The sequence below is a fragment of the Thunnus thynnus genome, chromosome 2, assembly GCF_963924715.1.
Source record: "Thunnus thynnus chromosome 2, fThuThy2.1, whole genome shotgun sequence".
NCBI lineage: Eukaryota > Metazoa > Chordata > Actinopteri > Scombriformes > Scombridae > Thunnus > Thunnus thynnus.
Window position 1 is genome coordinate 26,627,404 of NC_089518.1, and position 17,034 is coordinate 26,644,437.

General features: G+C 40.7%; 1 protein-coding gene across 1 annotated transcript; it reads right to left on the bottom strand.

Moving 5' to 3' along the window:
- Positions 1–267: 267 nt before the first annotated feature.
- lzts3b (leucine zipper, putative tumor suppressor family member 3b) lies at positions 268–12,756 on the bottom strand. The gene is made up of 8 exons (XM_067613157.1): positions 12,527–12,756; positions 8,858–9,820; positions 7,692–8,159; positions 7,425–7,592; positions 6,554–6,682; positions 5,554–5,745; positions 5,105–5,335; positions 268–3,457 (listed from the first exon to the last, which is right to left on the bottom strand). Exons 2-8 carry the CDS (start codon positions 9,701–9,703, stop codon positions 2,324–2,326), a joined length of 3,168 nt encoding a protein of 1,055 aa, XP_067469258.1. The 5' UTR covers positions 9,704–9,820; positions 12,527–12,756; the 3' UTR covers positions 268–2,323.
- Positions 12,757–17,034: the final 4,278 nt, after the last annotated feature.

The following is a 17,034-nucleotide window of genomic DNA, read 5'->3' on the forward strand; positions in this document are numbered from 1 at the left end:
GCATACTTTTAAGAGGCCTGGAGGAGTAAAATTAACAAATAATTAACAAGAATCAAAAAAAGCAAGAATTAAAATAAAGACAGAGTAAATAAACCAAATTTTATACAGCAGAAATATATATTTTTTGCTTTCATCTTGACTGTTACTTTGCAGCCTCTCAGATTTACCACTGTGATGTGTGGATTTACATTTATCAAGCCACAAATGAATCCCAAACTCCAGCCGGACACTGTTAATAGGACAAATGATCTGTTCAACAACAAAAACTGCTGAATTATTCACATATCTTTATTAGTTCTGCTGAATTTTAACAAAGGGGTGGTTTGAATCAAGCCAGAACAGTACTAGTAACATAAATGCAAACAATAAATCTGAAACATGTATAAAATCGGTAGCATTTTTGTTCTCTAAACAATGCAATACTGTAACTACATTTATCACCTACATCAAAAGGAACATCATTTTTGGACAGGGTTGCTATGATTGCACCATTATGGTAGGCCAATAGGCTATCTACACAGTTAAAAAAAAAAACAAAAAAACAAAACACATGAAGGAAAGCTCAAATGGCACATATTTTCTCTGTCAGTTCACCATAATATAATAACAATAATAAAGATGATAATACTATGTAATACCTTAGAGATAAGTTAATATTCTTGAGCAACATCTTTGTATGCTGGCATAAACAACACATATAAAAGCCATGATATTCACATCTGAGTCTACTGTACATCATAACTTGTGTGTAGGACACTACATAGTGCAGTTAGCCTGAATGCTCCCTTTAAAGAGGCAGACTCTCCACTTTTCGGATTTTTTTTTTTAAACTTCCCTCTCCCCTTCTTTGTCTAAATGAACTATACAGAAAAAGTAGTTTTCCAGAAGGATATGCAGACTCCCTCAGTTTGAAATTTCAGTCCGCTGCCCTTGTGTCAAGATTTTACTATACTGTACTGTAAAGCCCTCCCCTCCCAAAAAAACCGTAATATATCTTCACTTGCTGTATTGCCACTAGTCCCTCTATCCTCAATCTCATAAGCTGAAGCTTTTCATATGTATACACACATGCACACATCCGCTCTCCCACACACACACACACTCACACTCACACATTTACAATCTATAACTATTATAAGTATTTCTTTCTAGTATATCATACATTCTATAAAACTTTTTTTTCTTTTAAAACTTTGGGGATACTGACGGCTTTCTCTGATGTCTTGGCTGTAAATGCACAAAGTGAACAACACAATCATCATAATAACCAAATTCAGATTGTGTGCTTCCATTCATTTGCGCTGTTTTACAGTTCAATGAGAAGAATAGAAACTGCTTGAAAGCTCTCTAACGACCTCTAGTGTTCATTTTTTTTTTAGTCACCACAGAGAGTCTGCGGTGAAGGCGAACCAGGTTTCTCCCACGTGTCTTAAAACTTATTTCATATTCAGTCGGGGTTGATTATCTGCTAAACATCTATTTAATTCAATTTGTAGAAAATATAAACTCTGTTGGTCTTAATGATGTGTTTAGATGGGTCATGCGAGTTGGACCCTGTGCATGAAATGACTTGATAACTGAGTCTGTGTGACCTTTAATATCTGCTGGGATTTAAATGAAACAGTCCAGTCATGTATAGTGATTGTTGTGTAACTGGTTTGCTGATATATAATTAAAGCACTGAAAATGATAATCACACTCTTGATGGTTTTTTTTTTTCTCATCTATTCCCAGCATTAACTTATTCTCTTCTACATGCTGGAAAGAATGGAGTAAGGCGCTCTCTGGCCAAAAATGCAGGTTAACATCACACACTCTGACCACTAATTCTACTTTTACATTACCAGTGACACAGACTTACAATGAATAAATACCGCATTATAATCTTGTTGACAATATCCCTGATTGTCTTGGTCCTTTTCTAGGATGGGCATTAAATGACCTCTGTATTAGTGCTGTTATCTAAACATTGTCATTTAACATTTTGTTTTTATGCCACCCATCAGTGTGGCACACTTTTCATGAACACTGATAATGCAGGATGTAGTGTGCAACTAGTAAGAGAAAGGCTGCTTAGGAGGTTGATAAATCATTGGTAGATTACGTATAGTTCAACTTCCTGTTCAGATGATAAGCTTGTTATTTGTTACTGTTGCTGTTAAGTGTCTGTAGTTGCTTTGAAAAGTGTGTCAGACTGCATTGATTTATTCTATTGTAGACTGAAATGTGTTTCTACTGTATGATGAAGTGGTTTAGTGTGAGAGGCCTCGTCACTGTGTGTGTATTGTACTGGACAATTTGAAACTGTTTCATGGAGCTGTCTCTATATCTCAGTGGACTCTATCCTCTCCAGGCGTGAAGGTCCTGCCCAGGGAGGGGCAAGCTGGTGGAGAGAAGGCGGGCCCTTCTGGTCTTCACAGGGTGGGGAGAGGGTGAGGGTGATAGGGCCGGGGAGGGAAGGAGGCTGAGCAGACAGAGGTGAAAGGGCTGGTGGTGGAGGTGGAGAATTAGAGGAGGAGGGAGAGGTGGTGGTGGTGGTGGTAGTGGTGGTGGTGGAGGTTGTGGTCGGTTTGGCTCCCAACTGGCTCATGCGTTTCTCCAAAGCCTGGTTCTTCTGCAGTGTTTCCACATAGCTCAGCTGCAACTGTGCCTGGTATTTCAAAACCCGTTCTTTCTCATCCTGCCAGGTGTGTCGCTCCTGGTCAAAGTTGAGAGCCTGACGTTCTCGTTGCTGTCGCTCTAGGCGTAATGCAGCCTGCAGTTGCTCTAGTTGCCTGCGCAGCTCCCCTGCCTCGTCCCAGTGACCCTCCTGGACCCGCTGTGGCTGGTGAGCATCCTGACGCAGCTGCACCTCCTGACATAGTTGGGCCTCGTGACGTAGCTGGGCCTCTTGACGCAGTTGGGCCTCATGGCGCAGCTGGACCTCCTGACGGAGCTGGACCTCTTGGCGCAGTTGAACCTCCTGACGGAGCTGTGCCTCTTGACGCAGCTGGGCTTCTTGGCGGAGTTGGGCCTCTTGACGGATTTGGACTTCATGGCGGAGGTGAGCCTCCTGACGAAGCTGGACTTCCTGGCGGAGTTGAGCATCTGGTCGGACTTGGCCATCCTGACGAATTTGCATGTCCTGCTGTATGTGAGCATCTTGCCGCTGCTGCACGTCGCGCCATTGAGCTTCTTCGCGTTGCTGCCTCTCTTGTCTCTGAGCTTCCTGCCTTTGGGCTTTGGCTTCATCACTCTGAAGGCTCAGCAGGGTGTCAGATGTGGGGGTGAGGGAGTTAGTTGAGGGCTCAGAAGGGTTTCGTGGGCAGTGCACAGCTCCCCAGGGTGGCAACAGCCCTGCAGCAGCTAAGTTAGGGCTTACGACAACTTCGGCTCCTCTGCTAACTTCGCTCAGAGCCCGCTTCAGACTAAGCACCTCTGCCTCAAATACACCCAGCTTCTCTCTGAGGATGGACACCTGCAGACAAAAAAGGTACATCAAAGGAAAACATAATTTAGTTCTAGATGTAATACTTGATAACTCACTCTGTGTGTGAATGTTAATAAAAATACAAAATAAAAAAAACAACAAGTATTAATAAATATTGTGTATAATGACAACAAAGGGCTAAAGGACTACAGTAAAGTGAGTCTTAAGCCTTGATTGATAGTGGAAGAGAAACCCAGGTACTCCAGGCACGTTCGTTTTTAAAGCTGTTGTCATCATTTAAATATTATATTTAAATTTGCTCATTGAATTAGGTGCACAACTCTTTTGATTACTCTTGCATTCTGTTTTTATTACACCTTTTCTGTCGGTGTTTGAGGAATGTTCACTTATTTTACTGTTGCTCTGGATAAAAGCATCTGATAAATGCATGAATTCTTAACTGTACTTAACATAAAAAGAAAACTGCTCTTAAACTTGCTGATCCTTTAGTTATTGCATAACACATATACGTACATATTATATCTATGTAAGCTGCTTATGAGCTCACACTGCACAAAAGAGAAAATTGTTTTGGCTGTAATAAATGTTGCTCAATCCTCAATTTGTCCCGGTCCCTTACCCAATATTTTGGAATTCCTCCTTACCAGAGAGGATTTTGTGGATTAAACATACAACAATTTGGATTTAGTGGTAACCTTCCCAATGCAGCAATCTCACTTGTTATAAATTATATTCTGACTGCTTTGGATAGTAATCAACATTGTGTTACTCTTTTTGTAGTCCCTTCTAAAGCCTCCAATAAAGTCGATCATTCCCTGCTACTGCAGACAATTTTCTTCGGAGGGCTTCAATCATCTGAGCAACTTTCAAAACTATGTGTCATCGTGCAACATTGGGTGACATACTGTACAGTATGACCATTGTTTTAAAGCATAACTAAGGTTCTTCCCCAAGATGTGGTCACTGAGAATAACGTCTTGTCCACAAATGCTACTAATATACAAATCTATGTTTATGACCCGGATCTGATTCTACAACAGCTCATTGATTTAAAAACTAAGGCTTTTTATTATTGTTTTATTATCACTTTGTACTATTTGTTAATGCTTTTATTAGCATAAATTCATGCTGACTAATGATACATGTAAACGTATGTAAATACACTGTATATGTATAGAAATATAAATTAAAGTCCTGATACTGTGATACTTTGATATTTCGGCCAAACTGAGGATTAATCTTAGCTTTCTGTATAGAAACAATGCTGGTTATTTACAAAACCTGTCTATGGAAAAGTGGGAAAACAACCTACAGTATTCCTCTGTCTCAATGCCTGGATGCTGTTTACAATTTGTGGAGATGTGGAGGTGTTTATAAAGTCAACAAACTCTACAAAAATCACCATCATATCTTATATTGCAAGACACTGAAAGATGTTTGCATGTGCTCTATGCTTTTGGAATATCATGAAACTCTATGCTTTTGTTGCAAAGTAAATTCAGAAATCTGATGAAGAACTTGACTAAAAGTCATTTTTAATAATAATTTGAGAGTCTTTTACTGGTTAAAGTTTAAGAATTATGTTGGTAGATTTGTATATCTGTTGTTTATGAACCTTAGTATTAAAGTCTTACGTTCTGTGCTATAGTAAATGAAAAAAAGAAGAAAACTTGCCTCTGACAGAGTCCTCCTCAGCTCTCCCTCACACTTCTCCAGCTCCAGACTCTTGGTGCTGTAGGAGTCCTTCAGGCCCAGCATGGTCTCCTCCCGCTCCCTCAGCTGGGCATTGAGCTCCTTCAGCTGGCCTCTCAGGGCCACCATCTCTCCAGCTCGCTGGGTCACTTCGGCCTGGCTCTCCCTCAGCTGCTGCTTCAGCAGGGAGATCTCTCCTGCCTTCTGACACACCTGCCACATCAAGAGTCAAAGAGTGTGTGAGTGGTATCTCTTTACTTCCAATCCCATACTGCTTACAAGTGGGTTGATTGTACACACATGCTTCCAGACACAGGCAGTTTCACACACACCCTTATTTAAGTGCTTCACTGCTCAGTCTACCATGATGTAACCCTGATAATATTTTCCTGAACTAGTCAAGCGCACATACTCATATACTCATATCTCACCTCCCATTTGGTCTCCTCCAGGCGAGGCAAGATGTCAGCCTGCTCCTTCCTGTAATCCAGACACTTTCTCTCTAGCTCCTCTCTCTGGGCTAGCAGAGCCGCCATCTCCTCCTGGAGTCTCCTCTTGTCCTGGGATAGACGGGTTATCTGGGCCTGCAGGGCAGTCTGGGAGCGCTGAGCACGACGCGTAACCTGCAGACAAATGTACAGACACAGTGTAAGATTTGGTGGTGTCTATCTACTGTGGAACACGTGCAGATCCTGTAATAACATCTTCTGGTGGTTTAAATCATGAGTGTTTGTGAGTGTTGATTATCAGGGAAAGATTTGGCCTGCACACCCTTCAAACGATGCATTTACTTTTATCTCAATTCCAACATTAACCAGGTTCTATACAGTAAAAGGAAGCTTCCTCAACAGATACACAAAACAAATAGATGTCACAGCCAGCCATCCAAAAGTAAGTTTCAATTTTTAAAATCAGATTTGAGTGTCCCAAGCACAAAATCACCTTCTGTATGTCCTTGCTGCCTCTACACAAATGACACCCAGATGCTTTATGCTTTTGTTGCATTGTTGGATGAAGAATCTTTTTAATAAAATAATTAATTGTGATTGCTTTGAATTGTTCTAAGACTTAAAAGTTATCTTCAGGGTCTTGGGTCTGAGGGAGTTCTTAAGAGCCTGCAGACTCAACAATTTTGACTTTTGGTTGAATTTCAAAAGATAATGAGCGTACCACAGTGCAATACAAGGCTGTTTAATTAGTGGTAGCATTGCTGCATTGTAAGAATGTAACCACACATTTGACTTGTTTAATCTGTTGTTTATGTACTCTCAACAAATGATACTGTATCAGATTTTGCCAACATGCTTCGTTCTGTGCATTTATTTTCAAGATTTCCACCAAGATTTTACACACATCACTCAGGATGTAACTGCAAATAAAGTACAGTGATATCCTGATGTTTGGTTGGATCAAAGTATGCAGTGAGGTCACCTGCTGCAGGCGCGAGGCATAGTTCTGTCTCAGCTCATCCATCTGTCGCTCCCACACACGTTGCTTCTCCTCAAACACCTGAATGATTGCTGCCTCACTTTGGTCCAGGTTGCGGCGCATATGCTGCACCTAGTAGAAAAGAAGAGGAATCAGACCACAAAGCAGGAACAAGGTTATTAAATAGAACACATCCAACTAGGAAAACAGTCCAAATTTTCAAACCAAATTTTGCGAAATGCGGATTATTTATTTCAAATGCTCTTATTTACTTATTGGCAAAAGTCATTTTATACAACTGTGTTGATTCACATCAGCACTTTCCTTTCTCTAAGACAAAGTACATAAATTATTTGTAGGTTGGATCCTTATAATGATTTTATCATTACTAGTTTGGGAAAGTTAAAGGGTCAGTTCACCCAAATTGACCCAAATGATTTTATGTGTTGGGGTTTTCTGATATCCATCTGGAGGTGAATAGAATTTCATGTGAGACCCTCACATCACCGTTTTAATTGGAACTTCTACTTAAGAAATAGTACCCATGAAAACTGTTGAGAGTGAGATATGTGACTTCTCTAGTCTAACTGGGACAATGTTTCTGAAACAATTTGTTGCCATTGAATTTAAATTTTTATGTACCACAAACAAATTCCTTTCACCCCCATTACATTCTTCTAGAGATAGAGATCTTAGGAACACTTGGGTAAATAAATGCAAAACCACTTGTATGGCTTAATGTAGCTACAGCTGAATGATTTTGTGTATTTTTGCATTGGGTGACAGGACCCTTAAAATGCAGCTTCATTTTAACAAAAGGCCCACAAAGTGCAATTTATAACTGCAAATCAGACATCTCTGACTGGCATCTGACCTCTTGCTCTTTCTCCCACAAGCGGTCCTCCAGGTCCTGAATGATGTCATCAGATGAGGGGGAGGGGCGCAGAGGTGCTGGGGCATCACTCAGGTGGCTCAGCCTCTGATAGGACGAGGAGCTCTTTCCTGAGGAGGAGCGGCCGCTGTCTGAAGCACTTAGCCCATTCTGGAGGAAACAACCAAAACCACGCTACATTAAAGACGATAACACCAAGTTGCATTTAATAACTTTTGTATGTGATGTATATGTGAATGATGGCCCTACCTGGTAACCAGGCTTTTCAAGCTTGTCCAGGCCTGCAGCTGCCCCAACCATGCCCAATCTATTGATGTGGCTGGTGGAAGCACTTAGAGGCCCAAGGACTGCTGGGGGTCCACAACCAGACCCCGAGCCTGTGTAGGTGGGCAGGCTGGTCAGGGAGTTCCTCCCTGAGTCAGACATCCCTCCCTGAACCACTTCATTACCATTTCCCCCACCCTCACTTCTGCTGACCCTCACTGGACTGTCCTGGTCCAGGAGCAGGGCCTCTGGGACCTCTCCTGACTCTCCTCCCCCGTCCCTGCCTCTCCTGCCACCTCTTCCCTCACTGAACCCTTCACTCCTTGCCTCAGTCTTGCCCTCGCTCCCAGCCCCTCCTGCCTGGCCAACCAGGTTCTGCATGGAGTGGAAGCTCTTGGGAACCACCGGCTTGAAGGCAGAGGGACGAACAAGGCCGGAGTTGTTCTGCATCGCCTGGGAAAGAGACAGAGGGAGAAATGAAGAAGTAATACCATAACATCGCAGCTGACAAAAATTGTCTGTCATCACTACAGCAAACATAATTTTAGTGATAAAATTCAGCATTGTGATTTGTTAAGCAAAGTGGGTATGGGGAATTTTGTACCAAAAAAGACCACAAGTTTGGAAGATACCCACTTAATTTGGCTATGTCAGCTTAGTTTTAGATTAACTTTTTGTACAGAAAGAGTACTGTGGATTTTGTCCCTTTTACATGACCAGTTGCACAAGGAAGGGATTTCTCCACAGCCAGTTTGGAGAGGGGAATTGTTTACTTTCAACATACATATGGCATGTGAGTTCTGTAATTAGACAGTCTTGAAAAGCCTGAATTTATCCTTTGAGGGTTCAAAATGTAAATATGTTTCACTCAGGTCTTCTAAGTCAGTGGTGTCTGACTTGTGACCCCTTGTTACAGTGTTTATATGAGTTGTGAGCAGTTCAACTGAAGCATGATTGTTTCATTCAAAGTTTTTAGAGGCCTGAAGATGTCAAACTAAACTGAACTAAAATATTTCACATGAAAAACACAAAGATTAGAGAATAAACATAATTAACTGCAGCAGACTTTTGGTTTTGACTATTTCCTATCCCTGTAATCATCGTGTGACTCCTTGTGAGGTTGGGAACCACCGTTCCACATCCTGAAGTACCTGCTCTAGTTTTCCAGACACTGGCAGAATCTTGGGTGGGTTATGGTTTGGAGGGTTGTGGCTGGATGGATTGTTCTCGCTGTCAGCTCTCGCGGCCAACATCTCTCTGTGCTGGTGTTGGGTCATGCCAACGCCGTTCTTCTCGCTTGCTCCTCGGCCCACAATGTTCCCACAAACATCTAGACCTGCAGCCTGCATTTCCCTTTCTCTCTCTCTCTCCAACCTCTCATTCTCCAGCCTCTCTCTTTCCCTCTCCCTCTCTCTTTCCCTCTCTCGCTCCCTCTCCCTTTCTATCTTCTCCCTCTCGATTCTCTCTCGCTCCCTCTCTCTGGCTCTCTCCCTCTCTCGCTCCCTTTCTCGCTCCAGCCTCTCTCTCTCCACTCGTTCCCGCTCCCTCTCCCGGTTCCTCTCCCTCTCTCGTTCTCTCTCTAACCTCTCTCGGTCCCAGTCTCGGTCCCGGTCTCTGTCTCTCCCCCTCTCACGTTGTCTCTCTCTCTCCCTCTCCCACTCCCTCTCCCTCCTGCCCGCTCCGTTGCCACACTCCAACTGGTTGTTGTTGGATGGGGCCGTCATGGTACATTCAGTGTTGGTGGAAGAAGCTGTTTCGGTGGGCCGGTCAGTCCCGGTACAGGTCCCAGTTCCGATACTAACACTCCCTCGTTCATCGCTAGAAGCCGTCCCGTCAGATATAGTCGCCGGGGGGCGGGGCAGCCGCTCAGCACTGCAGCTGCGGTCGGCAGGGCAACGGCGAGAGAGAGGAGGGGCCCGAGGCAGGGTGGTCCTCGTGCCCACAGACTTCATGGCAAACTCCTGCTCTCCTGCCACCCCACTGCCAACACTGCCCATAGTGGGGGTCAAAGGTCAGGGATTAGAGGTTAGGAGTCAGGATTGGGGAGGGTCACAGATACATTTGGAAGTAGTGTGGGTCATCACAACCTAATGCAGGTAGTGGGGGCACACACACTAGAGGAACACAGAAAAACGAAAGGAGTTATACAATATTGTAATTGCATAATGACTAGTTATACAATAATAGCTAATGCAGAATAGATTCCAGCCCACATACAGGGGCAGCGTGGTCCTCCCACCATGATAAAAATGAAAAAGGTCAGATAGATAAGTCTGGACAATTACACGTATACATAATGAGGGTATAAATAAAGTGTAAAAATAAACCTGTCCTCCAGCTGAATGATGCTAATAGGAACAAATTACACTGTTAGTTTCTGTTTATGGCATCTGTTTATCATGTTCACACTTTGTAGGTAAGAGTGAAGCTTCTTCCTCTGTGTTTTGTTTCCATCAGTATCACTGGACTGGAGGAGGGTATTTTATTTGTGGACACAATAACAGGAACACCTGCATAACATTATTCAAAATAACAGCTCTGCAATAAATACAGATTTAGTGAAGCTTCACTTTTGTTAAGATTGTGTCAGAGAAGTGCTGATTCAACTGGTACAGACTAAAACACCTAAACTATAAGATTAATTGCCATGAAAGTTTGTACAGAGGACGAATCTTATTGATTTTGGTGTCTAACTTTTTAAAACTTTAAACTAACTTTTTTTTTCCGAGCGCACCATATAGCTGACATTTTTGATTTTCAGTGAAATGTCTTGACAACTATTGGATGGACTGCCATTAAATTTGGTGCAGACTTTCATAACACCCTCAGGATCAATTGGAACACCTTTGATGATCTCCTGACTTTTACTCTTCACCACCATCAGCTCAGACTTTTAATTTGTCCAATATTTTTGGTTTATTAAATTCCTGGGAAACTACAGATATTCCCATCAGCCTCAGATGTACTTTATGTTTAGTGCTAATAGGATGCTGACACACTAAACTAGGATGAAAAACATGATACACTGACATTATTAGCATGTTAGCATGCATAAGTATAGCTTTGGATTTCTTTATAAAGTAAGTAGAAAAACAGGAACATTTATAGTTTACAGTATCATCACATGAAAAAATACCACCAAGCTATAGCCTAAAAATGATCCTTGAGTTTAATCAACACCTCTTTGACAAAGTCTCAACAAAAACTGAGCACTGAAAACTCCTTATAAGGAGTATTTATTATAGAGGTATTATATTAGTTTGCATGAGGCTGCAGTATGCAAGTTTTCTGTGTTTGTGTCCAACCTCTGGATGTATATACAGTTGCTAGTGTTTTAGGCACATGCAGCTAAAACTAATGCAGCCTAATATGAGAGCCTTGTAATAAACCCTACCCTCATGAAGACTGTACTGTTCAGTTTTGGTCTGAATTGTTTTAGAGAGGTGTTGATTCAAGTTTTTGTTAATTCTGTGGTTGTAGTTTGTGATGCTGTTTAAAAATATTGCATTACACATTATTATTATTATTATTATTATTATTATTGTTGTTGTTGTTGTTGTTGTTATATATATTATCAACTGGGCAAACAGGGGCCTGCAGCTCATTTTTGCCCCAGCAGGTTGATCTGGCCCTGGTAATGATGAGAACATTTACTCTACATCCTCATTTATATACATGGGAGGTGCAAAACATTAGAAACACCTCTTAGTATAATACAATGCAATCCAAAATTACCATAAAGTTAAACGGTTTGAACAAAAACTAAACATACATTAAAATCTTCATGAAGGTAGGAGTTACTGCAGGGCTGTTGTATTAGACTATGTTAGTTTGAACTAGGTATACCTTATAAACTGGTAGTCTACATTAGAGGCTGTAGTTTGTTATACTGAGAGATGTTTCGAATATTTTGTTCATTGTCCCATTTATATCAATGAAGGTAGAGGATGAATATGAGCAACACCTCTCGGTGGGCATCCCGGTTATTTTAAGGGTTTAGGATGCTGACCATGTAATTGCAACATCGATTCATGTTTTTCTGTTCACTTTATCCCATCTAATAAAAGCAAAAATGCCCCCAAAACACTTGGGAAACACCTCTAAGTATAATATCATTCAATTAAACAAAAACTACAGCCTCCAACATGACCACACCACTCCACACACTTCTCTAAAACAGTTTCAACAAAAACTGAATTATTATAATCTTAATGAAGGTGGGATTTATTGCAGGGCTGCATATGTGTACCTAATAAACTGGCAACTGAGAGTAGAGTGCAAATATATGCTAATATATATACTTGTACATACTGTAGGCTATATATCAATATACATGGGTTTAATTTGTAGCCATTAACAATGAATCACAACATGAAGTATTAGTTTGCTCACACATGAACATTCCCATCATCAAACCCATACAGTAGCATATTAACCTTGTTGTGATAGATAGATAGATAGATAGATAGATAGATAGATAGAGAATGCAGTAATGTCAGTGCACCTCCCCTTCTCAGCCCATTTACTAGAGGTTTACTTCCACTTGGGTGAATAGTAGTAGTAGTAAAATACACTGCCTATCTATCTGCTGCTCTGCCTCAATCCCCTCCCCTCACGACTCCCTCTCTCTCCCTTTTTCTCTGCATCCCTGGGCGGCAAGGGCGGCTTTAGCAGCATCCGCATCAAGCCCTGAATCGACTGCGCTCCCGAGGCCCGTGACTAAAAACAAACGCACGATTCTCGCTGAATGAAAAACACCAAAATCAAAATGCACAGCGTCATTGACATTGACGACGTATCATGCAGTAGCTTTGATTTACCGATTGTAGCATCCTGGCGGTCCATCATCAAAGGCTACTCACTATTTTGCAGCTCGGCGGTTTGTAAGATGGCAGCCTCAATAAACAATATTGTCACAAGACAGCAACGTCAGTCCTGGTCGGCCGGGCTCTGAATTATTGTTGCGATGTTACCGTGGGTCGGTAATATTAGGGATGCTGTCTTCGACCGCTGTCAGCGTCGGATGCTGATGATGGAGTCGGTCGGTTGATACGCGCATCAGCTGAGAGACACACACCCACCTCTGGTCCCGCCCCTCCGGCTGCATGATACAAACGCCCCCTTTTGGCATCCATCCAGTCAGTGCTCTTCCTCGGGAAAAGCCTATGGAGTCATATACAGTCCCCTGGAGGCATGGATGGATGGATGGATGGATGCATGTATGTATGTATGTATGGATTTATGGAAGGAGATGGATGAATGGATGGAAGGACGTGGATGGATGCATGCATGTATGTATGTATGGATGGATGGATGGATGGATGGATGGATGCATGGATGGATGTATCCATGTATGTATGTATGTGTGTATGGATAGATGTATGTATGGATGCATGGATACATGGATGTATGGATGGATGGATGGATGGATGGATGGATGGATGGATGCATGGATGGATGGATGGATGGATGCATGCATGGATGGATGTATCCATGTATGTATGTATGTATGTATGGATAGATGGATGCATGTATGGATGGATGTATAGATGTATGGATGTATGTATTGATGGATGGATGGATGGCTGGATGGATGGATGGATGCATGTATAGATGCATGTATGGATGGATGGATGGATGGATGGATGGATGCATGGATGTATGGATGGATGGATGGATGCATGTATAGATGCATGTATGGATGGATGGATGGATGCATGTATAGATGCATGTATGGATGGATGGATGGTTGGATGCATGGATGTATGGATGGATGGATTGATGCATGTATGGATGAATGGAGGTGGATGAGACATTGAATGGAGGAAGTGGGTTAATGGTGTTTTAATTTATGTTGATAAAACAGATAACACACCAAGAATGTAAAAGAAAAATATCTGATTTAGTGATTGTTTGGGAAGAATGCAAATAATTAGAGCTGCAACTAATGGTTATTTTCATTATCGACTAATCTGCTGATTATTTTCTCGATGAACCATTTTAACCAGTATGAACAGGAGGAATGATTACAGCGACGAAAACCTCTTTCAGTGTTCATATGGACACATGAAAAACTGTGAACGTATCCTTTAAAACTCAAGGCGACATCTTCAAATAAATGTCCTGTTTTGTCTGATCAACAGTCTAAAATCCAAAGATATTCAGGTTACTGTCACATATGACACAGAGAAGCTTAAAATTCTCACATTTAAGAAGCTGCAAACTCTGAATATTTGGCATTTTGCGTAAAAAAAGGCTTCAACATTTTACATCTACTGTGAGACCTGCTGTAACACTGTAGATCAGCTGTAGATTTAGATAAAACTTCATTAACAGATGTAACTGTTGAAACAAATTCATATTGAAGCAGCATGGACTGAAGTGAATTATCTCTGTTTTGTGACGATGCACACTTTAATCACTGACTTTAGTGAGGTTCCACAAGTCACCAAAGAGTCACATGACTCAATATTAAGCGGGTGGTCCTGGTATCATGTGTACAGTCAAAAAAAAAAGCATGCAGCTTACTTCTACAGCAGTCTGTAACAGATGTGTCAGTCTTCAGCTGGATTGTGCTGCACATTGTGACTGCTTGTCATCTTTACTTTGCATTTATTCTTTGCCCCATTTCTGTGGTTCCTGACCTTTTTACTAGATAGCAGTTTCCTTCCTCCTCTGTCTCATTTTCATATTTACTTCCAGTTTTGTTTTGTCCTGATTATAATTGTTGGTATTTGGTGGTTCACTCTCTACATTTGTTTTCTTTTACATTATATGCTGTTTTATACAGTGTGCAGCAACTATACAGTAATTCTTGTTGGAGTGCTTGTTTCTGTTCATTTTCACACTTTTTAGAAAGTTATTAATAATAGAAAATAAAATATGATCATTAGTATTATCTTTGTGCAGAGACACGTAAGCTTTTCTGACTTTTCTTAAACTTTCACTAATTGTTGAATTCTTTTTTTGTGCTAAACCAGTTAACAAAAATGGCCACATGTAGAAATAAATAATCATAACAGTCCACCTCTACTGCAACTTCAGACAGGATGTCTGTCCTATATACTGCCGAAATGACTTATTTTATACTTTATAGGTGCTGCTGGTTGTCCTGGCTTTTCTTTCCTCTTCTGCCTCTTATTATTTTGTTTATTGTAAAGTTTTTTTTCTGTGTTTATTAGTATCACAGAAGTGTTTCTTACATCATTTCTTGCCAGAGTTTCTCATCCAGCTCAGTTTTGAAGCTCATTTTTTTCATTTGCTCTTCTTCCTTGCTGTGTTGTGTTGCTACAATAGTGAAGAAAATGAGCATCAGTGTGCTCCCTACAGTACTGGAGAGGAATCGCAGGAGTTTACTCTGCAAGGCACAAAGCACATGCAGAGTAAACTCTAAAAGCTCCAGGGCAGGATGTCAGTGTTTAATTTTTTTGTAAAGCATTTTCTTTTGTGGATACACACATGTCTGCACAATCCATTAAGTGATTAACTGCAGAATGTATTTGTTTATTTGTGTATAGATTTCCAAACGATCAGTTTACAGCTTATTAACTTTGTAAAAAGTTACAATGTCATGTGATTTACTAATAAAATGCATTTATGTTCTAATGTAAATGTGGTATTGTTACACAACTGAGTTACCTGAATAAAACCAGATATAATGTCAGTTTTAGGGCAATTTTATTTCTGTATATTATAAAATGTGCTAAACTCTGAAGAGGAGTCCAATCTGAATCTCACATTTTTCTGTTCATTAGTACATTTGTACCTGTTTGAATGTCCATGGGGGAGCATTTAAGTTGCCATTTGCTGGCAGCCTAAATGCCTGTACAGGGACTTTCACAGCTGCAACGACGCAGTCTTTGCATGGAGGGGAAACACGCTGGCCTAATCTGTGGCCTCAAGGGATGCTCTGGCTCTATTTGGCCACACTGGGGCGCTGTGATCTATTAAATCCAGTTCAGCTAGGACCCTGGTCCTTAGTAGGTTTATTAGTATTTATTTAGTGTATTTAGTGTGTGTTAGTGTGTCTTTATTCCCTTATCTTTTATGTCTGTCTGACTGAAGCAAAGGAACGAATGTAAAACTTTATTTACCAAGAAACAGACAACATAATATTCAAAAAAAAGTAGATCTTTTCTTTGCTTCTCTCATTTCCTTGAATGTCAGCTGTTAATTTTATCTGCCTAAATTTGGTGTGTGCAGAAATACAGATGGAGGTTAATACTAAGGTGAAAGTGCTATGTTGTTCAAACACGAGTGAGAAGGTAATATGTGAGCCATAAGAGTTTCAAATCTGATATTAGTTACTACTTTTAAAGGATTGTGCCACATTTTTTCAAGAATGTCTTGAGGAAATACTGACATCATGTGCACTGAAAGAGAAGCTATTTCAGTGTAAGTGATAGGGGACAAAATCCACGGTAAAAACAGACAGGAGGAACAATTTCCTCAAATTTCACTAATAACTTTTGAAGGCTTCGTATGTTGCAGACCTGCTGACTCCTTATGAGCCGGTGTGCAGCCTTAGATCCTCTGGCAGGTTTTTACTTATCGTTCTAAACTCCAGATTTATAACAAAGGGGGACTGGGTCTTCTTTATCAGAGCTACAAAGTTATGGAATAGCCTGCCAGAGGATCGAAGGCTCGCAGATTCTCTACACACTTTTAAATCTCTTTTTAAAATGTACTTTTATAGCTGTGCTTTTATGTGATGTCATCTTTTATCATCTTTTATCTTTTAGCACTCATGCTTTTGATTGACCTACTGATCTCCTTTTCTTTTCCTTTACTGTGGACATCATTGTATTTTGTTTTAACACTTTAATTTAAAAATGTATTGATTATTTATATGTGCTTTTGTTGAGCATTTTGTTTATAAATGTGCAGATAATGTTAAGTGCTTTGTAAGCAATGTTTTTAAAATGTGCTACATCAAGTTATTGTTATCATTATTATTACTGGGACCAATGACACTTAAAATGGAAATGTGAGTATACGAACTCTTTCGTTTTGTAGAATACAACTGAACCTTAGGCAGTTTAATGGATTAAGGGGGAAAAATTGTTTTCATGGGCCATTTGCACAGCAGATTTTAACTTGTAATAGCAGGAAAGGCAGATATAACTAATAGCATTAATGAGAGCTCTAAAGACTTTAAACACAGCAGGGCTCTAAGTGAATGCAGCCATCATAATGTTATTAGTTACGTTTGATGAAATCTGGGCATGTGAGCATTGTTTTAAGACAGACGTGAAAAATTGTGAATCTATCCTTTAACGCAATGACATACGATGGGGAGGTATTGATAGGCCTGTACTGCTTTTTGGGT